The sequence below is a fragment of the Prosopis cineraria genome, unplaced genomic scaffold, assembly GCF_029017545.1.
Source record: "Prosopis cineraria cultivar Desert tree isolate PC_DT_omini unplaced genomic scaffold, ASM2901754v1 PC13, whole genome shotgun sequence".
In the NCBI taxonomy this organism is placed as follows: Eukaryota; Viridiplantae; Streptophyta; class Magnoliopsida; order Fabales; family Fabaceae; genus Prosopis; species Prosopis cineraria.
Genome location: NW_026555344.1, coordinates 11,386,091 through 11,413,684, shown reverse-complemented (window position 1 = coordinate 11,413,684; position 27,594 = coordinate 11,386,091). Strand labels below are relative to the sequence as shown.

At 31.4% G+C, this 27,594-nt stretch overlaps 2 protein-coding genes across 2 annotated transcripts; both read right to left on the bottom strand.

The window, feature by feature from the left end:
• Positions 1-10,004: 10,004 nt before the first annotated feature.
• On the bottom strand, positions 10,005-12,617 carry LOC129291576 (vestitone reductase-like). Its single transcript, XM_054929029.1, has 4 exons — positions 12,449-12,617; positions 11,110-11,637; positions 10,460-10,652; positions 10,005-10,308 (listed from the first exon to the last, which is right to left on the bottom strand). The coding sequence occupies exons 1-4, from the start codon at positions 12,567-12,569 to the stop codon at positions 10,167-10,169; spliced, it is 984 nt and encodes a 327-aa protein (XP_054785004.1). The 5' UTR covers positions 12,570-12,617; the 3' UTR covers positions 10,005-10,166.
• Positions 12,618-14,449: 1,832 nt separating this feature from the next.
• Positions 14,450-17,699, bottom strand: LOC129291753 (vestitone reductase-like). Its single transcript, XM_054929275.1, has 4 exons — positions 17,553-17,699; positions 16,552-17,085; positions 14,838-15,030; positions 14,450-14,722 (listed from the first exon to the last, which is right to left on the bottom strand). Exons 1-4 carry the CDS (start codon positions 17,671-17,673, stop codon positions 14,581-14,583), a joined length of 990 nt encoding a protein of 329 aa, XP_054785250.1. The 5' UTR covers positions 17,674-17,699; the 3' UTR covers positions 14,450-14,580.
• Positions 17,700-27,594: the final 9,895 nt, after the last annotated feature.

Genomic DNA, 27,594 nt, shown 5'->3' with positions numbered 1-27,594 from the left:
GCTTCTTAACATAACATTCATTTGTGAAACCAATTACCCTATTTGCACTTCAAGATTCTTAATTACGGTCTCATGGAGAGAAAGAGTTTCCTTAATTTCAACTCTTGCAGACTCTTGATTACTCAAGATTTACGATAATATCTTCTCCATTCTAGACTCTTCTTCCTTAACTGGTATTAGCTTTGGTAGAGCTTGAAAACTCAGAGAGTGAGTTGGCTTAATATCAGAAGATGAAGGTTGATTTGAAGAATTTCCTTGACTCCATCAAAAGTTAGGACCATCCTAAGTTGTATGTTTGAGAGAAAGGGTTGTTGTGAGTATTTTGAAACTTGCCCATATAATTGACAAATTCATTAGTCATGTAGAGAGGACACTAATCGAGTATGTGAACATCATTGTATTAATTGCACATAGCTAGAATGGCATGAACAAAATACACATTCTGAGAATTTTTCCTTTACATTTGAGACTCCAACACATCAAAACGTTTGTTCATTGCATTTAAGATAGCTATAATTTGGGAAGAAGAATCATCTTTAGTACTAATCACCATTGATGTACTCCTTCTATTTGTGTTTTGAGTGTTGTTTATAGACAATTGATCCAAGAGTCAAAAAACTTCATTGACAGGCACATTCTAATATCCTTCATTTGTGATAGAATTAACCATGGCCTTAGAAAATGGATTCATATGATTACAGAAAATCTAAATAATTACCCATTTATCTACTCCATGATTGGGGCATTTCCTCATCAACGTCTTGTATCTCTCCCAAGCTGTAGAGAGATGCTAATCTAGATATTGTTTAAAGCTAAGAAATTCATCTCTTGCTTTCACAGTTTTATCATCAGAGAAGAATCAGCTTTAAACTTGTTCTCAAGATCCTCCCATGAACCAATAGAATCTTTGAGGAGATTGTTAAACCATTCTTTAGCCTTGCCTTATAGAGAAATAGGAAACAATCACAAGCACAAGACATCTTTAAGTACCCCATTGTGTCTAAAAGAGTCACATACTTTTACAAAAGACATCAAATGCTTGTTCACATCTTCATTGAATAGATCATGAAACACCCCATTCATTTAAAGCATTGTGATCATGGCAGGCTTGATCTTAAAAGTATGTGCTTGAAACTCCGGCATTTGAATACAAGATTGAGTACCCTTCAGATTCTGATTAGCAAAGTCATTAACTAAAGCAATGTCATACTCATCTTTTACCATATTTTCAAGTTGAGTTTCAGAAGTTCTTTCAAAATTTAGAGACTCGACTTCTTCAAAAATTATTAATCCTTCAAGTATAGCTTCCAATCCTTCTAAGCCAATGGCTTGCATATGCCAGATGGGTACCTGAAGAAGAAAACAACCAAAGAAGTATCAAACTAAAACAAAAACACTAAACAAATAAAAATAAAAATCTAGAACTAATATCTACAAAGCTCAAGCAAAATCTACTATCACTAGTCTAAGGTTGATCAAAATATTTTCAAAAGCAAATCCCTAGCAACGGTGCCAAAAACTTGTTGCTCACTACAAGTGCACGTGTCGTAGCAAGTAATATAATAAAAGTAAAGTATCATTCCCTCAAGAATTTGTTTAAAAATAATGATAAGACAAAAGACTAAACAAGTTCAATCAAGTTAAGTTAAACACAATTAGGAAAAAGTTGATTTTGCAAACTAAACTAATACTAGAAAATAAAAAAAAAGTAATTGATTCACACACTTCAAACACAAATTAGCACTTAAGATTATTTATCCCCCTTGCATTTCATAACATCAAAATTACCTCCTTTCATAAATATTTTTAATGAAAATAAGTGCTAACATAGGGTTCTAAAAATACATGACAAGCTCTCTCAATCATGAATAAATATTTAGTTAACTTAATTTCTCAATCTCTTGTTACAGTTAATAAAACTCAATTTTAAATACCAACCCTAAGGTATCTCTATCTTACCAGCAAAACTATCCATTCAACATGTAAATATCAAGTTCTTGCACTATTTTACTCAAGTTCTACATTTAACCTAACCCTCTCAAGCATCAATTAAGTGAACCTAATATCTAAATGGTGGCAAATCACTTAGAAGCATTAAGGAAAGAGTAAAATAAATACATATATATCATTAATCACAAAAAGAGAGGAGGAACTTAATGTTAATCCATACAGGTTCAAAATAATCTTAGAGCAAAGAGTTTAACTACTCGTAAATATCAAAAAGCTATAAATACACAAGATATTCACAACCATTACAAGATTACAAGAAGGAAAGGGAAGAGGAATAGAAAAACTAAAGAAAAGGAGCTCCAAATGTTTTTAAAACTCCATTTCCTTGCTTCAAGTGTAACACTTGCCCCGAGTGTTATCCAAAAATCACACAATTCAAATAAACTAAATGTGGTTAAGGAATTAATCCTAAAACCAACTTAGGAAACAAACCATTTAAATCACTAAGCAAATACACAATTGCAAATTAAACATTTAAAGCCTTTAAAAAATTTTATAGGTTCTACCTATAGCGCACGGAAGCAAGTTAAACAAAAGAAGGGTAAAAATATGCTGTCATGACAGCATTAAATTGCTGTCATAACAGCCCTCCTGAGTCAACTTTAGGGAGGCACCGTTCTGTCTTATAAGTGTACCAAATTTCAAAAAGATCCAACGGTCGGATTAAAAATTTGACATGTTACAAATTTGATTACTTTTGCTGTCATGACAGCTAAAAAGCTGTCATGACAGCACTTCTGGACCAACTTTAGCTGTCATGACAGCACTTCTGGACCAACTTCTGGAGTGCACCATTTTATCATCCGACCTCCGATTGGAGTGATTCCAAAGCCCACATGTCACTTTTTAAGAATACTATTAGCATACCAAATTTTGAAAAGATCCAACGGACGAATTGAATTTTGTGTAGGTTACAATATAACTACTGTACCTATCATGACAGCAATGAAATGCTGTCATGACAGCACCTCCATACCAAATTCTGGAGTGCGTCGTTTCTCCATCCGATATCCGATCGATATGATTCTAAATCCCACACGAAGCGTATAAAAGGTTTTACTTGTGACCCAAATTTTAGAGAAATCCAACGGTCGGATTAAGATTTGAACACCCGGATGTAAAAGTACAGCTTTTTAGTAAAAACCATTTTCAAAATTGTCCAAATCTCATCCTAATGGTCACAAACCTGTGGGAACACTTTGAACACGTCAAATAAGACTAAAAACACCTGATAGAACATTCAAATGATGGAAAACCCCCATACATCAAAATTTGACCACCCGAGTGCCATTTTCCAAAATGGACCCTAAACCTCCAAAATGCACAAACCATATAAAAGTGGTCACAAATCAATCCAAATACCATGTATTTATATAAATACATATGCTAAACATTTTCACTTGGCTCAGAGCTCTTTGTGGGGCCCACACACCCACTCTCTCTATCCAAGGTATATGTTTGCCCATAACACACCATTTGCAATGCAACCACTTTGCATTTGCTTGTATAATCATATATATATCAAAATAAATATCTATTTATAATAGAAACTTGGTCTACTAAGTAAATCCATCAAAACCATACACCATAACTAAGTTTCCTAGCCACAAGTCTACAAACAGACAAAAATTCATACACAAGCACACAATCCACACATTTTCACACACACATACATAATCATATCCTACTGGCACCCTAATCCTAAATACATTACAACATATTTGCTCAAAAAAAGGGGTTGCAGTTCTTTACAAATCACAAGCAAACCCCTAGCTTTGCTCCTTTCCCCATCCACCACTGGATCCTTCGCCTGGACCTAGAATATTGAAAAGAAAGGGGTGAGACAACCACAGTCTCAGTAACAGAGAAATCTACATTGATTATTACAAAGTAAGCCATAATCAAATAAACGAATAATAAATTCAATATAGTATATAATTTAGCCATTTAAAATGCATGAATGCATGACCTAGGCCGGTATGGCCTTTCATGACCAACAGAATGCCCCCTGGCACTTTTTAACTCGCAAGTAAACTTTATACCTACTTGTACCTCCACAGGCACAAAACATAATCTAAAGCATGATCTAATCCACTGAACCGCCTATGCCCTTTCGACGTGAATTCTGAGCAGTCAAAGCTAACTCCCTCCCAGAGCCAGCCCGACTTACTCTCCACGTGAGGGCTACCTTAGCCTAGGCACTCAACCTCACACTTCATATATCGGATTCCCTCCCCCACTGAGAGGTGTTGAACACTCAATACATTAACCACTTTAGTGCACTGAGCCTACAATACGTAAGACAACACTGAGTACTGACAGTGTGCCATAGAATATCAAAAATCCACACCTTCTCATTGGTGAACTCCCACCGAGATCATGCCTTTTACTCTTGTCTGCCTTTCCCGAGTATTGACCACTTCAACACTCTAAGGTAGTATAACATTTATAAATCTCCCTTAAACGGTTCCTTAGCCTATCTAAGGTACCTTACTTAGTTACACTTCTTTAAGTGCAACTTCTGTTCCTTATGATTAAAATACATGTAAACAAATCTTATTTCCATAAAAAAATTGTTATTAAACAATTAGAAAACATATTTGCACTATAATCAAATTAGTACCTCATAACCCTTTATAAAGTACATTTAATTTTTTAAAACATGTAATGCATGATAGCTAGTAATATTTATTCAAAAATAGCTAAAACAGAGTAATAAAAAATATAAATTTTCCCTGTTACCTCAACCTTTTGGTACCAAAAGGGTTCCTTTTGTATAAAATAGAACTTGGCTTGTTTCTTGACTTCCGAACAAATTCCACCAACAATCCCTACAACATATAAGTGATTCACATCACTTATCATGTCAAACAGCATTAATGAAGACTATAACTCATACCACACAACTTGGATCTATGAGTCATAATCCATCCCAATGGTCCATATATTTAACCAACCATTCACATAGTATCACTTAACCACCAAAATCATTTATTAGCCATCACTAGGCTAGTTTTCAATTTATATAATTTTTAATCAATTAAAAACCTTTACTTAGTGCCACCAACTTTCACCATTAGCCCTTATAATGAAAACTAAACCTTAATTTAAATCTTATTGGGCTCAAATAGCAAAATTATAACTAAATCAATAAGCTTAAACCATTGAAGAGAAAAAACCCAATTTCTCATGATTTATTTTGTGCCCAAAACACCTCTTTTCATCTAATTATCCACTCAAAACATTAGATCACTATATAGAAACTCAAAACATGCTCCTTAGGATCCAAAGAAATAAAAGCTTACAAGAATAAAGCCTTTGGGATTAAAATCCAAAAATCTCCTCTTCCAAAAATTGAAGAAAATTAAGAGAAAGAGAAGAGGATTGAAGTAGGGAGTTTACCTATCGTGTAGCCGAGCTCGCAACGATTGCAAAGACTCCTAGATCCAAGCCTAACTCCCTCCCTTTCTCTTCTCTTCTTCCTCTCTCCCTCTCGTGCATTTCCTTTCCTTTCCTTTCTCTGCGTTTCTGCGTCTGTTTTCCCCTTATAAAAGCTGATCTAAAAGTTTGGAGAAAATTACAAGAAATGGCCCAACATTTTTTATTATTGTACAAAAGCCCGGGTCAACTTTGGTAATTTTTCCCATAGTTAAAAATCAAATAAAACCAAACTTTTGCTTAGTAAAATTCAAACTCTGAGCCTCTATTAAATTATTCTAAATTTTAATTTAATTATAGATATTTTATTTTATTTTTTAAAATAAATTTGAGTTTTAAAATTTTTTGGATGTTACATCAAGCACTTCTAATACCCAAACCCTAGCATATCCAAGCTCCAAATGTGTCTAAAAGTGAGTAGAATAACTTCTGGGTCAAGCTCTCTAAATATATGTGTCCTATCCAACCAAGTTCAAACTTAATAAAATACAGTGTTTTTCAGACAATGGCGAAAATCATGAATGAAAATCACAACTTTGAGATAGCTTTGACACTTTTACAATGTTTTTTTAGCTAACGAAAATTATTCACTTTGTGCTTGATTTCTTCATCCAAAGCCTTTTCAAAAACATTCAGAAATGCTTCTAATCGAACCTTCAATCAAAATAAGATGAAATTAGGGCAAAAATGTCAAATCAAACCCAAGAATACAAAACTAAAATAAAATGCATATTTTTCTAATTTAGGCAATAAAAACATATACAATTGAGCCAAAATGGATTAGAATCTAAGAAAAATTTGATAAAATAACATGAAATTCTAGAGGTTAATAGCTTCTAATATGTGAAGTCTGACAATTGGACCATATGAGCTGGCATCTTACTTAAAGGAGAGAAATTCATGATTACATGCACATAAGGGTATAGGGTGAATGTTAATTAAAGAAAAGTTCCAAACCACAGCACGCATCTAAACATGAATTCTTTATTTTCACAAGATAAGAATACTCATTTTCCTATTGGATTTTACATCGTTCTCATTTTAAACACTTAACAAGATGAATTGGCCATGAATAAAATAAAGAAGAACAATGAACAGGGACCAAATCCAACAAGCAAAATTTCAACAAGATAAAAGGCAATCCTTATAAATTCAGAACATTCGAGAAGCAAATGGACCCAAAACTAAAAGAAGCATCAAGTGATTAGTAGAATCTAAAAAGATGAAGGGAAAGCATCACAATAATATGGACCCATAACTAAATGTGTTCTTCACTCTAAATGATATGAAAATAGGCAAGAAAATGCCAATCTATTTTGGCCATAAAAGCACTCTAGCTTCTCCGATCCAAATTTTTTTCCTAGAAAAGAATATGACAAAATCACTCTCATTTAAACATCCACCTTCCCTCCTTGATTTTACATGACAAATCTTTAGACCTAATCACGGAGCTCCGTGAAGTCATCGTCAGCAAACATTTGGCTATGGGATTTGAGAACATTGTCAATCTCAAAAATAGAGGTTTGGCTAGTGCTGTTGGTGTTAAAGTGGCTGAAGACTCTCTTAAGCTCAAAATGGAGATCTGGCCGAGATTGATGAGCCAATAAGAAAGAAGATGTGATTGAGAGAGAATAAAGTCCACATGCATGAATAGAATGGTGGATAGGAAGACTGGGGAACTTAAGGTCAACATCGATGGGAGATGTAGTTGCGGAGCTTGGACCGACGATGGTGATGGAGAAGTTAGAGAAAGGGGTGTGCACAAATTGATTTAAAATATAAGACAATGAGAAACCCCAAATTTTGAAACTTTATCTTCACCTTGCCTTAAACAACAGTGAGAAACCTTAAATTGTAGAACCTCACTTCCTAAGATTGGCTCCATTTGTGACTTTTAGGCCAAGCAAACCACATTTTTGCAAGCCAATGGTTTCCCCTCGAAAGCTGATAACCATGAAATTCGATACCTTGCCAAAACCCTTGATCTAAACCACTCTTCATTATGAGAGTTACTTTAGAATTTGATGAAGAACATTAAGGTTTGAGGAATGCATTAGCAGTTTTGAGTGTGGTTCATATAGGTTTTGAAGCTCAGGTCACTTATGCTCTTCTAATTTACCCAAAGGTCACCAATTTCAGACAATTTTGTGGGTTATCTAGTCAAAAGAATGAAAGTAAGACACGTCAAAGGGTCAAAGGGTGTTTGCTTGGGCCCCACATGTTGCCACATCATTAGGTAACGGGGGAGTGCATGGTTGGCACTGTTTTGAAAACCGAACCGGACCGGCCGGTCGGACCGGTCGGACCGTCGACCGGTCTGGTTTCCGGTCTGGTTCAAAGGAAAAAACCGTTTTCAGAGTTGAGCCGGGTTGAGCCGTTTCGAACCGGCGGTCGGACCGGGAACCGGATCCGGTTTTCAAAAACCGGACTGTTCAAAAAAAAACTTTTTTTTTATTTTTTATCAAATTTTTTTAAAAAAATGACTAATTTTTTTAATCATTTGATATTATAGTGTATCATATAGCTTGTTAAGTCATAATAAACTTAAAATATTTAAGTTTTTTAAGTTAAATAGCAATTTTATATGTATTTCTTATATTTAAATTATTATATACATATATAATTTTTTTTAATTTAATTATTACGTCACCGGTTGGACCATTGGTCCAACCGGTTGAACCATGCGAACCGTGAACCGCTGACTTTTCCGGTTCAATGTCCGGTCCGGTTCTGAAAACACTGATGGTTGGTTAACAGAAGAACATTTTTAGACCTTGAAAAATTATTTTAAAAAAAAATTGTCCTACTTAAGAGTATAGAATAACTAACACTCCTAAAAAATATATATAGGAATAAAATTAGATTTTAATCTAAAAAAAATTATCCTCTTTGATCAGATCCATTGGTAAATACACAGATAAATAACTTTATCATGACATACTTCTCCAGCACCTGTACACGAGTTAAACCCGAAGTCTTGCAGTGACAGAACGAGTTACAAGAAGAAACCATGTAGATTACTTTATATTCATAACAAATAAAGAATAGAGAGACAAAGCAAAAGTTAGAGTTAAGTTTCAGTTTTGTAGTATTTATCTCAGCCCAAAAAGCCATACCTTATTTTAACAGAACAACTGATACAATTTAGCAGAACTAGAGTAATGTTTCTGGATTTGAATTCATGGGAAACAGGACAGAAGCATCGACAGTAGCATAGCACAATTATCTTAAAAATATCAAAATTTGGAATTACTTTACTCTCTGTTAGACAATCATTGAGGTTTAATTCTTTAACCTTGATATGATAGTTTGAACGTCAAAAAAGTTAGAAATAAAGCGTAGAAACTACTAGATTGCCATACATCCATAATCTTTTTTTCAAAAAAAAAACAAAAGAAAAGAGGCATGGCTTGATGCTACAAGAAAGATCAAACTCGCGATTTCCTACTTATAATAGGGGAGTTCCCATGTCATTGGGCTACAAAGCCATTGGCTACATCCATCATTTTAAAAACAAATATTATGAAAAAAATAAAATAATAAGTGACATTGACACTCATAATTTTGAATAATTTTAAAAAATAAATTTACAAAAATAATAATTTTAAAAAGCAGAGGCACTCTGAAAGGGTGTAATGTCCTTTAAAATATGTCAGGATAATTTTTTAATAATTTTATTTTTAATCATTTCATTTTTAGTTAATTTAGTATATATTATTTTTTATATTATCACTTTAAATATTATAATTAATTTAAATATTAATAAAAATAATTTATAAAATATTGTATTATAATTTTATTTGCTTTTGTAATTTTGTTTTGTAGGCAATTGATTAAAATTAGTTTTGTTTATTTATTATAAATTTAATGTGTAATTAAATTATCATTTATAATACTTTTTTAATTTTTATTTAATTATTTTAACTTATTTTATTATCAATAGATTAATTATTTAATACAAAATAATATTATGATTAATTTTATAATATTAAATGCTAATAATTTATTTTAAAAAAATCATACCCAATTTGAAGCTCTCCAAAAGCTCATGGTTTTGGAATACTTCCACATGGAAGCACTTTGGAACCACAAAAAAAGAAAAAAAAACAACAAATTTTAAAGATTAAATCTGTTTGAGCTCCTTGAACTCCCACACAATATGTCTTTCTCTCTGTTCCTTCACCTCCAACAAACCCCTTTAAAATTATTTATTTTTTAGTCTTTTAAAGTGCCTTTTAAGGAAAGCATTTCAAAAGATCTAAGATTTTGAAACACTTTTTTTTATAAACGCTCCAGTATGTGTCCATCTTATTTTCTTTTGGAGCTTTTTCTTTTTTAATAAGTGCTTCAATATGGGCTCTTTGATAAGTTTTTTTTATAATAGTGATGCTTTTTTTTTCTGTAAGTTTTTTTTCATGAATATCTAAGCATTCAACTCTTGAGTCTTGCATGCTTACATTAGAAGTGCGGTGAGTTTATAGAGTACTTACTAGGATTAACAAGGTAGACCATACAACTTAGAGTGTTTATGAACCTGCAAAATATTCACCAATAATGCAAGAACAAGATTTGAACTCGTGTTCTTTCAAAATATAAATGCCTCATTATATTGAACCAAAACTTTGGTTGGCTTTTATTTTCATTTCGCATACATTATTATAACCCCGTTCCATATACCATAATATTATTGGGCAATATGATGAAAAGTTAACTTATAGCTACAAATAACCCTTTTCTTTGCAGCATGCAATTGCATCTGTCAACATTTCTTCAAGTCCATACTTGAACTCAAATCCTGCATCCATGAGCTTCTTTGATGACAGATCAGGAAATTTCAGGTCATTCCTTTCTTTCAAAGAACTATATAAATTTAAAAGAAGTAATCAGAATAATGGTTAAAAGACTTTACCAAAAAAAGAATAATGGTTAAAAGATCAAGCATCAGCCATTGATCACTTCAACAAAATTTTCATGTTTGTAAAACAACATGAAGAAGGACAAGCGAACTCACTCTATGGTTGGTACATGAAATTCAGGATATTTAACAGATATAACTTCAAACACCTTCTCAAGAGTTGCAAAGCATGCTGAACAGTTATATCTTCCTTTTGGATTGGGATGTTCAAGCAGAAATATTTGTGCTCTTGCCACGTCATCCACATGCACCATAGGTGTTTGCAGATAGCCAATTGGGTCCTTGTCACCTGAATCATTTTCATAAAAAAAAAAAACATAAATTTTAAGGCACGACTAATTAATTGCGCGCGCACCCATGTAACTAATATCCATATTAATCACATACATTATAAATAAAAGCAAAAGCTGCAAACCAACAAATGTCAGTCCAGTTAGCAATAATTTAACTTATAATCTATGAAGTCATGAATTCAAATCTTATTATCATCATTGTGAGGACTTATTTATAAGCAATTTGTAATATATGTATCTTTGAAAGTGTTTTTTTGATACCAAAGGCATACCCTAACTCTAATAAGTTTTTGAAAACTAACTCACATGAACTTTTTTTTCTAAACAAAAAGCAAAAGCTGCTCTATTTGTATGCATTAGTTACGTATAATTATGCTCTTTCTAGCTAGTACTATGAATAAATCCTAGATCTTGTGATTAAAATGACGGGAACAAGGTATATATAACTCATACCAAATGCAAAGTAGAATGAAGAAAGAATAGATCCAGGAAGGTTTGGACAAATGAAGGGTCCGACAACAAAAGTTGGAATCAGAGTCACAACATCTAATCCATTTTGTTCTCCAAATTCAAGCACTGCCTTCTCAGTCAACGTCTTAGAAATTGCGTAAGTCCATAATCCAAATGTCTTGGAAGTTCTAAGATAATCTACATCACTCCATGAGCTCTCATCCTTCACTTCATCTTCTTTGCCATTGAAGGAATTAGCTGAGGCACTAGAAGTATAAATAACTCTCTTCACAGTTTTTGAAGCAACACATGCCTTCAAAATACCCAATGCTCCATCAATGGATCTTTTAGTCACAATCTCCTCAGGTTCGTTCTTCTCAAAATCCATTGGGCTTGCCACGTGGAATACTCCGATACACCCTTCAATGGCATCTTTGAAACTTTCTACATTGTTAAGATCTGCATTTAGAATTTGTAGCTTTTGAGATGCTCCTGGTAGATTACTGAGAAAGCTCAAATCTTTCTTCTGCTCTGCAATGGAAAAGAACAGACGAGACAATCTTAAAATGGCCAAATCTTTGGGTATCGTTTTGAAAGGGGATGATTCATTGTTAGTTCAAGATGTAAGTAGATCTAAGATGATATTGAAAAATCCCCTCATCAAGTAATAATTCAAGTTTAATAATTAATATAAAATAAAGAGAAATGATTAATAAACTTAAGTTTTAAAGTTCTAAGTTAAACTGTGTCGTTTTTTTATTATTCTTATCTGTTTGTCATCTCAATTTCCTCCTATTTCCTGTCCCCATTCCTAAGATTTAACTTTTTGCTTTTGAATTTTTCTCTCAGGATTAATTTCTTGAGATTCGTATGGTCTCTCGTATAACAAAAATAAAAAATTCCAAACAAATATTGATATCCAAGGGGTTAAAATGAATTATAGCAACACTGTTAAATCCGACAAAGACCCTTGAATATACTAATTATTGTTGAATGTAAATAGGCATTAAAAACATGTCAAAGGTAAAGTGAATTAAAAAGCTTAATTATCTACTTACGTACAGAGTGTTTTTTTTTTTTAACATATCAATCAAGAATTGTTCGAGAAAATTTATCAGTTAAAAATTTTTTAAAAAGAGAAAGAAAAAGAGCCCCAAATCAGTCAAATATGCTCGAGGGAAGAACAAAACTAGGACAAGTTTTGGATATTAATTAAATTAAATATTCACCACGGCTATACTCGAGGGATATTCCAACACTAATAGTTATTACAGAAGGAAAACTTGAACGTTGATATTATATATATATATATATATATAAGCATAACAATAGATCAGAGTACCAGGGTGAGGCCTAACGGTGGCATTAACAGAGTAACCATCCTGAAGAAGTCTCTTGATGATCCAAGAACCAATAAAGCCAGTACCGCCTGTAACACACAGTCTTCCTTTTCCCTCTTCCATTCGGAGAATGAGAAGAAGACAGGCTCGAATAGTGTAAAAGGTTCTCAATTTGAGAAACAGAAACAGCAGAAAGTGATGATTAGTCTATTTGCCGTCGTCTTTTATGGTACAAACGGCCCATTGTAATTGGCCGTCTCCTCCGCCATCACATCACATGATTGCTTATACAAAAGTACAAATTAAATTTGAGTTGTTTAATTTTAACATTAAAATTTTATAAATCGATTATTTAAATTTATTTGAACCCTTTATATTTAAAATTTTTAATTAATAATTTTTTAAATATATTTTTAAAAGAAAAGTACCGATCAAAATATTACCTTTATTTTTTAATATTATATTTATTAAAATAAAAAATTAATATTACATCAATACCGTACATAATACATCTAAATAAATTATTTATAAAAATTATAAAAATATTAAATTTAAATTCGATCATCTCACTTAAAGTTGCACGGTTTCAACTGATGATAAAATATTTGTTAAAAAATTTTAAATTTTATTTAAATATATATAAAATTAAAATTAAAAAATATTAAATTTAAATCATTTAAATTAAAATTTAAATGATTCAAATCTTATCAAGATGATGAGCCTCATAGATGGATTTGAGGTAGGACAATTTTTCTTCTTTTCATCACCACCTCTACTTAATTTTTCTTTCCGTGATTAAAAAAGTAAATTTTATGGGGATTTTTCATTTATTCTCAAAGAATTAAATAGCAGGGCCAATTATTAAATTAATCAAGGTATGATATAAAATTTAATAATCAAAATTATAGTTTTTTTGCCCAAAAAATTAGAGTTAAATCTTATTAATTTAGTTATAAATTAATTAAAACACTAATTTAATAGTTTAACAATATGGTTAAACTGGATTTTCATACTTTGTAATTCACCTTGCACTTGCCTTGGATATTCACTTATTTAACTTAATTTAGTGAATCATGTGTTGCAGAGATTAATTGATTAATTGCACCTCTCGGTTCTTTGCTTCTTTATTTCTCGATCCACCACTGTGAACTTTCTTGCTCTTTTCATGATTTAGGGAGAAGAGAGAATATTAAAAAAAAAAAGCCACGATATTTGTAATAAAAATTGAAGAATAGAAAAAGGGGAAGGTAGTGTCCATATAAAAAGCAAACATTCTTTTAGCTGATGACAAAAAAGCTAGCCCCCCGTGATTTGCGGTCATGATTCAGTCAAAATAGGTACCCACTTTGTAGTTGGCCATACAAAAGTTTAAAAAAATTACATTATTTTTTATCCTTACATATAAAAAAATCTTTTAAAAAAATTTATTCTCAAATATAAAAAATTATTAATATTTTTTAATAAATAAATTATTATATTTTTATTAAATTAAAAAAAAGATAGGTATTCTCATAAATTTATTTTTTAAAAAAATTATTTTTTATTTATAATAATTAGGAGTAAAATTAAAATGTTGTTATGTTTTTAATTAAATAATTAATTTTTATTAGTTCATGTAATTTAATTAAAAATATTTTATATATAGAGATAGAAAGAGTATCATATCAAGTAAGCCGTTAAATTAATATATTAATTGGTTTAATTATAGTTTAATTACAAATTTAATCATCATTCCTTGAACGACGACTTTAAATGATCAAGTGGCAAGTCAAGTTTGATTTTCAGTACTTTAAAAAATTATTTTATTTGAATTGAATTTTTTGTTGGTGGTACACTCCTTTATTATCTAACATTAATTCCTTGGACGTGGACGATATATATATATATATATATATGAGCAAAGATATTTTCTGCGACCTTCAATTGCTTCCACAAGCATTAATTCTTCGGAACCCATCCTTGAACTCAAATTCAGCGTCAATGAGATTCTTTTATGACAGATCTGAAAATTTGGGACCTTTCATTTTTAATAGATAAAAGAACATATAGTGGAAAATTTCCTTATTTGTGGTACACTTCACATAGCTCACATAATTGTTTGGATATATATGAAACGTATATATGATAAAAACATTTACAAATAACCATTTTCTTTGCAGCTTTCAATTGAATCAACAATTATTTCCTCAACCCCGTACTTGAACTCAAACCCAGCGTCCATGAGCTTCTTTGATGATGGAGACGAAAATTTGGGACCTTTCATTTCCTTCAAATAGCTAATGAACATTAAAATGGAAAAAAGATCAGAGTCAAATTGTTATATCTATAAGAGAGTTATCATTTAATCAAATTTTCATATGGATAAACCATATGAAGATGAAGAGAACTTACTCTCTGTTTGGTATTTGAAATTCTGGATATTTAACAGATAGAATTTCATATATGTCTTCAATAGTTACCGAACAAGCTGAACAAATATACCTCCCTTTTGGATTGGGATGTTCAAGCAGAAATATATGGGCCCTTGCCACGTCATCCACATGCACTACAGGTGTCTGTAAATAAGCCCCTGCGTCCCCCCCACCTAATTCAATTTACTATAATCATCAGTAATCTTAATATGCTAATCACCAACTTTTTATTTTTATTTTTAAATCTAATCTTATAATCTTCCTATCTATTTGCCCTCTCTTCACTTCCGTTTTCTTTTTTCTTTGAAATTCCAACTTTTCCTAAATTCCAAACAAAATTTTGATCATGAGCAAATAAAAATGATAAAGTAAAACGTAAATAATAATAAAGGGAGAATTCAACTCTACACTGCATTTTATTTTAAGACTCAAGTGTGACAAGCAAAGTTGCATGAATGTATAAAAGTTGGCCAAAAAATAAACTTTCAACCCACAACAGTCTAAGGCTTGTTTAAATAACTTTTAAAAATACATTCAAATTATATTTGGTATATACTTTTGCCAAATTTAATAAATAGTTATATGCCCTAAATGTACTTTTGTTATATTTAAACTAAAATCTAAACAGATACTTAATCATTTTAGGCTTAGTTTTTATGTAACTCACCTTTTATTTTTTAATAATTTTATGTAACTCACTTTATCTTGATTAAAATTGACTTTCTGTTAAAAAGAAAAAAAACTTTCAAGAATCGTGTATTTAAAATTTGACATATGGTTGAAGAGAAATAAATAAAAGGTTAAAGTATAGTTTTAGTTCTTTAACTTTATATAAAGTTTTAATTTAGTCTTTTAATTTTACAATATATCTTTCTAGTCATTTAATCCTAACATTGTTAGTTTCAAATGATTATTTTTTGTATCTATCATTATTATTTTGAAAAAAATTAAACTTAATATGTTAATATTTAAAAATATTTTATCAATATTTAAAAGTTTAATGTAAAAATTTATTAGGATAAAACTAACAGTATTAAGATTAAAAAATTAAAAAAATATTTTATAAAGTTAAGGGATTAAAATGAAGCGTTATGTAAAGTTAAATGATTAAATATATACTTTAATTGAAATAAAATTGCAGTGAGATGGATTCATAATATTATACTAGAAAATATCTATTACTGATGTGTGTGTAGATAGAGAGAGAGAAATTTCGTGTGTGATGAGATTCTGAGCATTCAACCAAAATCTATAGTCGTTTGATTGAAAAGGAAAAGAAAGAAATTAATTATAGGGTTGATGAAAAATAAAATGAACAAAAATCATAATAACTATATCATGTATAAATTTTTGTGAGAGAAGGGCAATCAAATGATAGAGAGATTGACATGAAAAGATTAACATGTATAAGGTCATCAATCTAGATTGTTAGTATTTATGGAATGATCATTATATGAGAGAGACCATTTCCATGATTATATGGTCAACAAAACATGATTATATTAAAATAAAATTATTAAAAGTATGCTTATATTAGAATGATGATTACTATAGGCAAGGTTATTCTCCCCTAATAATCCTAATGAATAGAAACTAAAGGCATAACCTTGCAAGATTATATTGAAGAAAACCAAAATAAAAATAAAAAATAGTCATCCATATAATGACAAGTAGCCATAAATACTAAAACATACCAAATGCCAAATCCAAGGTAGTGCGATGAGAGCCATGAAGCTTAGGACAGATGAAGGATCCAAGAACATGAGTGGGAAGCAAAGTTACAACTTCTAATCCATTTTGTTCTCCAAATTCAAGCATTGCCTTCTCTGTCAATGTCTTACAAATCGCATAAGACCACCATCCCAATGATGTCTTCAAGCTTCTAAGATATTCTATGTCACTCCAACATTTCTCATCCTTCATCACTTCATCATCATTATCATCATCTTTTTTGCCATCGAAAGAAACAGTAACGCCACTAGAAGTGTAAACAACTCTCTTCACAGTTTTTGAAGCAAGGCATGCCTTTAAAATGCCCAATGCTCCATCAATTGATCTTTTTGTCAATACTTCTTCAGGGTCATCAAGATCCAGTGGGGTAGCCACATGGAACACTCCCATGCACCCTTCAATGGCTTCCTTGAAACTATCTGGATTGTTTAGTTCTGCGTTCTTGAATATTTGAAGCTTTTGAGATGCCCCTGGTAGATTTGTGAGGAAGCTCAAATCTACAATGCAAAAGGGGAAATCATAATCAACTCAAAAAGTTTTAGTACTTAAAGGACTAAACATTACATTATTCTTAAAAACAATAGTAACTGAAATTTGTAATTGGATATTTTTCATTCTTTATTTTATTTCTTTGAAAAGAAAACAAAATAAAAGTGTATAAATTATATATGAGAATTAGATATTAACACCCTTTAAGTCATCTTTTACTTAAATTCAACTAAATTTGATGGAAAAAAATACCAACAAAGATTGAGTCCACGTGATAAGAATTTAATTCATAATTTACAAAGAGTTTAAATTTTGTTATTGATGTAAAGATCACTTTTTTTGTGAACATTTTTTAAGTATTTTTATAAATGGTCTTTGATTTTAGAAACATACTCTAATCTTAGTAAGTCTTTGATACTCAACTTATCTAAATTTGTGTACCAAAAAAAAATTAAAGGGGAAAAATTGATGGTACCTGGGTGAGATCTAATGGTTGCATTAACAGAATAACCGTCCTCAAGCAGTCTCTTAACGATCCATGATCCAATAAAGCCAGTACCACCTGTAACACATACTCTTCCTTTTCCCTCTTCCATTTTAATTTAACAACACAAACACGAGCTCTAGCTCTTCCCTTTTGTAGTGTTGATATATATATATATATATATATATAAAAGAGTCTACTTGAAGCGAGCGAGACAGAACGGTTTCAATTGCAAAGTGATGAATGATTCCTTGGGGCAAGTAGAATACAAGATATGAGTGCGAGCCGTCCTGATTAAATATTAATTACTTCATTCATTTATTGTTGGTGATGACCTAATAGAGTCGAATTGTGTTTTGTTTTCTTCGATGTTTTCTTGTGAGTTATTGTACGAATGAATTATATTTGTACGACGCCTGATGGTGACGCGGCTGATTACCAAACGCCTTTCAATTTTTAAAAATATTCAGGGACAAATTTTCTTTAACTAATCTAGTTATTGATATATTTATATATTTGTGTTATGAATATTAAAAGGAAGGTAAATGTCTACCTTTATTGAAGCAAAAAAAGAAAAGACAGAATAGACAAAACGAAAAGGAGGCAGCTGAATTATTGTATATTATATGTTGCTCACTCATAACCGGTGTACAATGTTCAGTATTTTTAGATAGTTACAACCCATGCAAAAGTAACAGATGTAAAGAAGATTCTGGAATTATATTCAATTTTGCTTGTGCTTCTCACGTGACTTTTTTATGCTTGTATGTGAGTAGGAATCATGTGCTTCAAACACCCCCCGTGAGTCAAACTATGAGGGAAGAACAATGAGATTCCATTTGAGTGAAGCAAAATGAGATGATGGAAGTGGTTTGGTAAGAATGTTAGCTAACTGATCTATAGAAGTGATATATGAAGCACATTGAGCATTTTGGTAGCCAGCCTTTCACGAACAAAGTGGTGGTCAAGGACTATATGTTTGGCCCGTGAGTGAAAAACAGGATTGGCAACCAATTATGTAGCACCAAGGTTGTCACAATAAAGGAAGGGTGCTTGAGGGAGAAAAACACCAAGTTCATTAAGTAAGTTTTGTAACCAAATTAATTCACTAGTGGTGTAGCAATTGCCTTGTATTTAGCTTCAGTGCTTGATCTAGCAACAGTTGATTGTTTCCTTGAACTCTAACCAATCAAATTTGGTCAAAAAAAGATAGCAAAAGCACTTGTGGATTGAAGATCATCAATATTACCACCCCAATCAACATCAAAAAATGCAAAAAGTGAGATGGAAGATGATGGATGAAAATGGAGGGCATAATGAGTGGTATCACGTAGGTATCTAAGAATTCTCTTCACTGCAGTCTAGTAGGCAGTTTTAGGATGATGCACAAATTGGCAAACTCAATTTACAGCAAAGGTGATATTAGGCCTTGTAAAACTGGGATTCTAAAGACTACCAACTATGCTTTGATGAAGAAAAAGGTTAGAAAAATCAAGAAAGATGAGAGTTGGGGCCATAAGAGTGGAGACAAGATGAGCATTAGCCATGTTGGACTTGTGAAGAATATCCAAGTCGTATTTATGTTGAGACAAAACAAGACTAAAGTTGGAGGACAACATTTAAACACCCAAAAAATCATGCAAAGGATCAAGATCCTTAACAAGAAATGACTTGCCTAAGGCTGTGATAAGATGACTAACAATTTCAAGGGAAGAACCAATAATGATGATGTCATCCATATACACCAAAACAAAAATTGTGCAATGAGAATTTTTACAAATAAACAAAGACTAATTAGATTTAGAGACATAAAAAGCTCACTTCCATCAAATGAGAGGCTAAGTGAGCAAACTAGGCATGTGGTGCCTGCTTTAAACTATAGAGTGCTCGATTTAATTTGCAAGACATAATTGAAAATTTTGGGATGAACAAAACCCAGAGGTTGAACCATATAAACATTTTCATCAAGAAATCCATGTAAGAAAGCATTTTGGATATCAATATGTCTTAAGGACTAGCCACGAGATAGTAAGACCTGGTAAGGAAGTTGCTTATACTGCTCAGTTATACCTTTGAGAACACACAAGGGCGTTATGATTGTATTTTTGACATATTTGGTAAGGAGGATTAGACTCCAGTTGAAAGAAAGAGCAAGGAGAGCAACACCTCTATAAAAGTGACCATGGCCTCTGAAGCTTCCTCGACCACCACAACCACTTGGGATATAAGTAGAACGACCTCCCCTACCTCCACAAAAGGACGATAGGGAGTATTAATAGAAGCCTTCTGAATAGCATTGGCCAAAAGTTAAATGGAAAGTTGGATGGAGTTCTGTCGGTTCAGACGTACTTCATGTATGAGGAGATGATTGAAAATTTCTTTAATATGGAGGAAGTATTGAGTGGTTGAGGAGGTGATCAACCATACTGGTGAAGTCAATGCCCAGAGCTGTACGAAAATAGGTAATAAATCATCATCAAGTATAGGCTTTCTAGCTAGGGGTGAACAAAACTGAACCAAAATAAAAAATCAAATTGAATCAAATTTTTGTTATTTGATTTCGTATATTTGGTTTTTCAATTCGATTCAATTTTTTTAAAAAAAATATTTCAATTGATCAGTTCGATTCAATTAGTAAGATTTAAAATTGAATAAACTGAACCAATTGAATTATCAAGTATATATATAATTTATTAATTTATAAATTATATTTAGTTTATTAATTAATTATTTTATTTTATTTTATTTTATTTTATTCGTTTTAATTTTATACTTAAATAAAAGTAAATATATAATTTGATAAGTTAAAGCCCTAACCCCTCACTAAAATGAGCTACCATCACTTTACAAGCCCATTTTTATATATAAGCATTGTCCATTTTAGTAGAAAAAAGTAACAAAATTGGCCTAAGTCCAAGCAACTCAAACATGAAGCCCAGAATTGAATTAACTAACTAAACCAAAATTTCAAATTTTGATTCAATCCTTGCTTAATTCAATTCATATTTTAGTGTTGTTCGGTCAATTGGTTTTACACATTTTGACACCGAACCAACCGATGCTCAACCCTATTTTCAGTAGCAGCAAGAGAGTTAGCTAAGATAGTGGCTCATCTATGATACTCAGAGATAGTTTATCCTTCCTTTTTAATAGTAGTGATTTGTTGATGGAGATAAACAAGTTTAGCTTGGGTTTGCTAAGGAAATAATATTCCTTACTCATAACTAGTGTATAGCGTTCATTATTTATAGATAGTTACAACCACCATAAAAGTGACAAATGTAAAGAGGATTCTAGAATTCAATTTTTCTTGTGCTGCTCATGTGACTTTTTGATGCCTATATGTGAGTAGGAATTATGTACTTCAACAATCTTCCTCACCTCTTCATATTCATCTTTTCTCATGAAACTCTCACTATCAGAAGAGTTAATTACTCTTTATTTGCCTTTATCATTTGTATAATATTTGATGTATAAGACCATGCCCATAAATAGGACATGTTATTTGCATTAAAAGTCACAATAATCTCTAAAAAAATTCTCTCATTCTCTTATCTTTATTTCTTCTCTTAAGATCTTTATTTTCTAGTTGCTTAATTTTATAACACATTAGCAACACAAGAGCACTGGTAATCTAAAGGTTTTGTATCAAGGTTTTTCATTATAAGATAATTTTTATGTTCATATATGATTTAATTTATTCTCTAACCATTTGATCCTTTTAATCTTGAACATCATCTAACTTTTATCATATTTTTATTATAGTATTTATATGTCAAATCTTTCGAAACTTGAGTTTATGACTCTTGACATTCTTGAAAAAAATTATCTGTCTTGAGTACTAGATGTAAATAGTCTTTGAGACATAATTAAATATGGCAATCAAGTATCCAATTAAAATAAGGCCAAGGCCATGATCTTTCTTCATTACCATTTATATGAAGGGTTGAAAATTGAGTATTTGACTATAAAAGACCCTCTTATTTGTTGGAATAATTTAAAAGAAAGGTATGACGACTATTAGAAAACTATAATTTCTTCTAAAAGCTTGCTATGATTGGGTGCATTTATATTTACAAGATTTTAAATCTATGAGTGAATATAATTATGCAATTTTTAGAATTGGTTCTCAACTAAAAGTATGTGGAAAAAAATGTCATCGATGATGATATGTTAGAAAAATCATTCTCTACATTTCATACATCTGATATGTGTAATCTCCTCACTAAATAACCATTGTTAACCAAATATCGAAGTAATTATGGGACTAAACTCACAAGGATTACCAAGTTTTCACGTTTAATGAATGAGAGACAAGTTTCAAACTATTTACCAAAGGATCCCAAGACTTTAACATTTAAAACTCTCCCAAACATTTTTTTTATTAAGCTCAAAATAGGGTTTTCAAAGTATGGCGGAAGCTTAGAAATTAAATAGAGCCCAAAACACTTATTTTAAAACTCAAATTTATAATTTGTGCAAAAAATGGGACATGTGCTACAGCTAAGTGCACATGCACCACGGCATCCCACACTTTTATGCCATGTGCTGCAGCTTGAGGCACCACGCGCCATGACACATTGCATGGAATATGATAGAAAATAGTTGTTATCATATGAAAGCACTAGAAATAAACTTACGACATGTCTCAAATCTTCGTCCTATGTCTAATTGAGATGATTTTGGTGTTTATACGGAGCTTTCTCCTAACTCTAGCTAATGACACAAGTTTGGTCAAATTCATTTTTATAAAGAGTAGGACACTCAAATCCATTTTCACCACTTTCTTACAAAAACTCACAATAATGGTGTCCAAACTTGCAAACAAGTGCTAAAAGCATGCACCAACTACTCAACCATACTCATTAGACCCTAAAGGACTCGTGCAATACACCATACTCATACAAATGCACTTATGTCAAATTTTCACCACCTAGCTCCAAATTTCATAAAACACAAGGGGAAGGAATTTCTTGCACAAAACAATCATTTTAATTCCAAACCAATCAAAATACATATTTTCCTACTTGCACAACTATTTTAGCCCTATACAAAGGTTTACAACTAAAACTCATTAACCCAAGTTGCAAAATACACAAGTTGTACACTATAATAATACAAATAGTTTAAAATAATCATATGAATCTTAGTTGGCAATTTAATCAACATTAATACATATAAAAAATATAAAATGAGGCATACTAAAAAGGATTACTATATAATCCTATGCCTTAGCATGTTTTTCCTCAATCTGGATCTAATGAGCTAGGCCTTGAAAATATTGAGAATTGAGATGTGAGTACAGCTACTCAGTAATTAAGTTTCACCTAATCTATACAATTGCATATTAATTAGAAATGTACCCAAATGGTAAGAACTACACAAAGAATGCATGCATAACAATTATGGCCACGGTTCACAACAATAACAACCATGTGATCGGGCTCAAAGCACATATAATCATATTTAACAATAATGTACATTATAGGGGTCATAAAACTACCAACCATGTGCCCCTAACTCATGCTGAACCACAATAATAACAACCATGTGGTCAGGTTTAAATGTATGATCAAATGCCAGCCTTATATTTTCCTATTACCTTCGACATAAAATTAGTGGCTATTACGTGGCTATATCCTTCACGGACTAACCCAACCTTTCATTTGTGAGGAGCTGCCGGGTCAAGGTCAACTTACTCACTTGTGTAACACGATTTCTCCCAATACTAACAATCATAGGGTGTCGTACTCCTAATCTAGCCTACTCATGAACTGATAGAGACTAATTAGGTTTGAGTCCTTCATAGAACAAGTAGGACAGTCTTGAATCAATCATGAGATAAGAGCTACCTCTTAATTTCAATGGTCGGTGCCAAGGCAAGCTTTCAATTCTAACGGTCACCACCAATACCATATGGATTTAACCAACTACTACCCTCCTTAGGCAAACTCCCACTAATAATCATGCTATGCATATTTTGACACATATTATGCTTTTGTGACAAAATTCACAATTATCATTCACACCCAACACTCTCCATATCTTGCATATCATATATAGCATATTTTTGTGATATCACGTTGTCAGTTATCTTCACAAAACACAAATATACCTCATACATAAACTTCTTCATTTTTTTTCAAAATATTGTCATGAATTATACAAGACATTGCTAACAATTGCATTAATAACTTTCCAAACAACAAACAAGTTTAAATTACAAATTTTAATAATTAAAATACAACTATGTAGATTAAGGTTCCCCCGATTACCTCAAACCTTTGAAAGATCAAGAGTTTACCCCTTACAATACTAACTTCTAAGGCTTCTTCCTAGCTCAAATGGTGCCAAAAGAGTTACACTACAATCATTCCACAAAGGTATAATCATTATCTCACTCTAGGAAATTTATTAATATTAAATTCCTCATATCCTTTTCTCATCAAAATCATAAAATCACACCTAATAATACTCATTGGATTTACTAAGTTCCATTGACCATATTTTCATTAATGAGTCCATAAACCATCATTAATGAGTCTTAAATACTTCCAACCACTTTATAAATGCTAAATTTTGCATATTAATGGCTACCAACCACTAACCACCCTTTAAACCATTAATGTTAGGTTTAAATACTCTAAATGACTCCTATTATATTTATTTTAACCAATAGGTTCAGACCCACAACTCAAATAGACCGAAAATCATTATTAATACTCAAATATTAACTTAACTCTTCTCAAAAATAGAAGTAGAAGGAAGGAAGAAAGCTTGTTATACTTACCTTAGGTGTTGGGAAGCTTCTGACTATCATCGAGGGTCCTAATGTATGTGCCCTAGCAAAGAAATTTTGTGTTCTTCATTTTCTCCTTTCCTCCTCTTCTGATTTTGCATGCAGACACGAACAGATTAAGTCAGATTTTGGCTGTGAGCCCCAGTGCACATAGCCTTCCGCCATGGCGTGTGACACAAAGAGGCCTAATGCACACTTATTTTCCTCTATGCACTGCAACGGATAATCCACGCACTGCGACATGTGGCACAAATGGCTTTTCTTCACTTTTTCTTCTTCTCTCCTTGCCCAGATAGCCTAACTTCAATTCGGACCTGCTTTTTAGGCTAAAATCACAATCAAATACACTTATTAGACCCCTCTGGCCACACACCTAATCAACTCACTAATTATCCTTATTAAACTTAATTATTTGAGTTTAAATTTCTCGAATGGTACAATATGCTCCTACAAAAGCATTATCAAAAAAGGATTCAAAAAACATTCTAAATTAATTTCTTATCTTCTTGTGGCTGAACATAATAGTGAGCTTTTGATGAAAAATCATGAATCTCGTCCAACTAATTCTACCTCATTCCAATAAGTGAATGCAATGCCAAATGAATTAGCTCGAGGTCATGGCCATAGCCATGGATGTAGATGTGGTTGTGGCCATGGTAATACATCTTCCTTCAGATCTGGATAAATAATGAAGAGAAATTCAAGAAAGGAACAAGTGGGGATGATGATAATATTGAAAATTTGTGTTATCGTTGTGGTGGTGAAGGTCATTGGTTACGTACCCGTCGCACTCTAAAGTATTTGATTAATCTTTATCAAGAATCTCTTAAAAATAAAAATAAAAACAAAGAGGCAAAGATAGATACACATTTTGCTTCTGAAAAAGGCAATTCTGATTATGGTGATGACATGGATGTTACTCATTTGAATGTTGCTAATTTCTTTATTGATCTTAATGGAAGAATTGATCATCTGATTGGGGATAAAAATGTCTACAAATAAATTTCTCAGAACTTAATGTCGATTTTGAGAAACCAGATTATCATTTATATAATTTAGAGAGGCTTTATTATCATTTTTCCAATTAATATTTTGGTTAATTGTTGTAAATATATTTATATTAATTTTGAAATATTTGCCTAAAATACATGTATCCTTATCCTAAATTATATTGAAATATATAATAGGAAGAATGACAGAGAGGTCTTAAAAGGACCAATTAATTCAAGTTAAATATCAAGTGTTAAATTTTAGAAATTTGCAACTCAATCTCTTAATTTTACAATTCTATTGTAATAAATTTGCAAATTATATTCCAAATTTTAATAGAAAAAATAATTTTTTTAATTATTTAATTATGTTAAAATTTGAAAAATAAATTGCAAATTTATTACAATGTAATTGCAAAATTGAATGATTAAGTTATAAATTTTTTAAATTTGACATTTAAAACTTAACTTAAATTAATTGATCCTTTTGAGACCTCCTTATCGTTCTTTCTATATAATATATATTTATTCATATACATGCTTTAAAATTTTTAAAATTCATCATGCAGTTACTGCGTTAATTGGCGTACCTGCATCGATCCTTTTTAAGAGAGAAGTTCTGCTGCAAATTGGTGAAAGGTTCCTCGAACCAAACACGAGAGACAAATCATATACGCAAATCAATTATATTTATTCATTAGTTTATAGTATCATCCACTGGAATCGAACTGTCATTTGTTTTTATCTACATATTTTTGTGTCTCGTACGAATGAGTTACACGTGATGTCTTCTACTCTGACGGTGACGGTGACGGATTACCAACAATCAAGTTGTCAAATACAATTTTTTTTAGAAAGGACTGATATATTATTATGCATTGAGAGCACAAAAAGTTATTGGAAATGGTTGTTGGTTAGGATTAAAAATAATTTGAATTGATTAAAAAGTTTTTTTATATTTAAATAATAAAAAATTAATTTATCTTTTTTTCCCAATTAACTTTCTATATATTTTCAACCTATCTCTAGTATTATTCAATTTCAAGTATATTACCTTTTTCCCAACTAATTCTCTATGTACTGCTTCCGTAATCATTTTTTGATTTCAGGTTATAAATTATGACTATGAAAAATACCAAATCTGGGTTGGAAAAAAGAGTGACCCGGTTAAAAACTTTTAAGTTGCAGAATTGAACTCAAGTTTTGCCATAAACTCAAATGATAATTATTTGAAGCACTAAAAATATGTTGAAAGTTAGTGGGGAAAATAATCTAATTCAGATTTTAATAAAATAGACATTGTGATTCACTCGATTCAGTTTTAATTTTTGCTAGAGAGTATACTGTATTACCAATTCAAGTTAATTGGTGTGAGCATGTAGATTCTTGTCATTTAAATTAGTAGTCGTAGAATAACCTTTGTATATTTATCAAATGACAACTAATTAGTTGAAAATGGTCTATCATTTGTTCTCAATATCCCAGAGAAATTGTCTCTAGTGTCCGGTAGAAAACAAGGGAACATGGCATTTGATTATAATTTCAATAATTTCTTGTCGATAAGTTCTAAAATTTTGATATTTTAAGTGGGATTAAACTTATGACTTCCTACTTATAGATTTTATGTGCCAATATACCGTAAGAGCATGAGCATTGGCATTGGCACATAGTCTCTGTTAAGCCCAATTGTGATCAATGTTATGGGCTTAAGCCCATTTACTCAGTAGGGTGTTATTGTTATTCTGGTTTGAAGTATTATATATAGGTCCAGAGTCCAGACATTATATTTGTAAAGTTTAACTCCGGTATTTTGTGGTTTTAACATAGCATTATTCAGTCCAATATTTGTTACCAGGAGTTCAATACTCTACTCCATAAACGGAAATTTCTGTTTAATAAACAGTTATATGGAAGTGTTGGAGAGCTATGCAGTCTTTGTACCTTGATTTCTATAAGGTTAAAGACCATTTTACATTCATTACTAAAAAATTGCGAAATTCCTCACTAAATGTCATTTTCTCTTACTAAATTGTATTTTAATGAAGAAATTTGTCCTTCACTAAATTCACAGCAAAAAAACAGCTCATTAAATGTTACAAGAGATTGTATTCCCTTCACTAATTAACGAGAGATTTAGTCCCTCATTAATTTTTAGCAATGGTCATATCTCTCTCTAATCTCTTGCTAATATTATTCAAATTTTGATAACTTCAACGAGAAAATCTCTTAATAAATATGCTTATAT

Coding starts and splice junctions, on each gene's coding strand:
- LOC129291576 (XM_054929029.1), bottom strand. CDS start 12,569: ATGGAAGAGGGAAAAGGAAGACTGTGTGTTACAGGCGGTACTGGCTTT. Junction 10,653..11,109: donor TTCATTCTACTTTGCATTTG/GTATGAGTTATA, acceptor AAAATGATTCAG/GTGACAAGGACCCAATTGGC. Junction 10,309..10,459: donor TTTCATGTACCAACCATAGA/GTGAGTTCGCTT, acceptor AAATTTATATAG/TTCTTTGAAAGAAAGGAATG.
- LOC129291753 (XM_054929275.1), bottom strand. CDS start 17,673: ATGGAAGAGGGAAAAGGAAGAGTATGTGTTACAGGTGGTACTGGCTTT. Junction 17,086..17,552: donor AACCATTAGATCTCACCCAG/GTACCATCAATT, acceptor TTTGCATTGTAG/ATTTGAGCTTCCTCACAAAT. Junction 14,723..14,837: donor TTTCAAATACCAAACAGAGA/GTAAGTTCTCTT, acceptor AATGTTCATTAG/CTATTTGAAGGAAATGAAAG.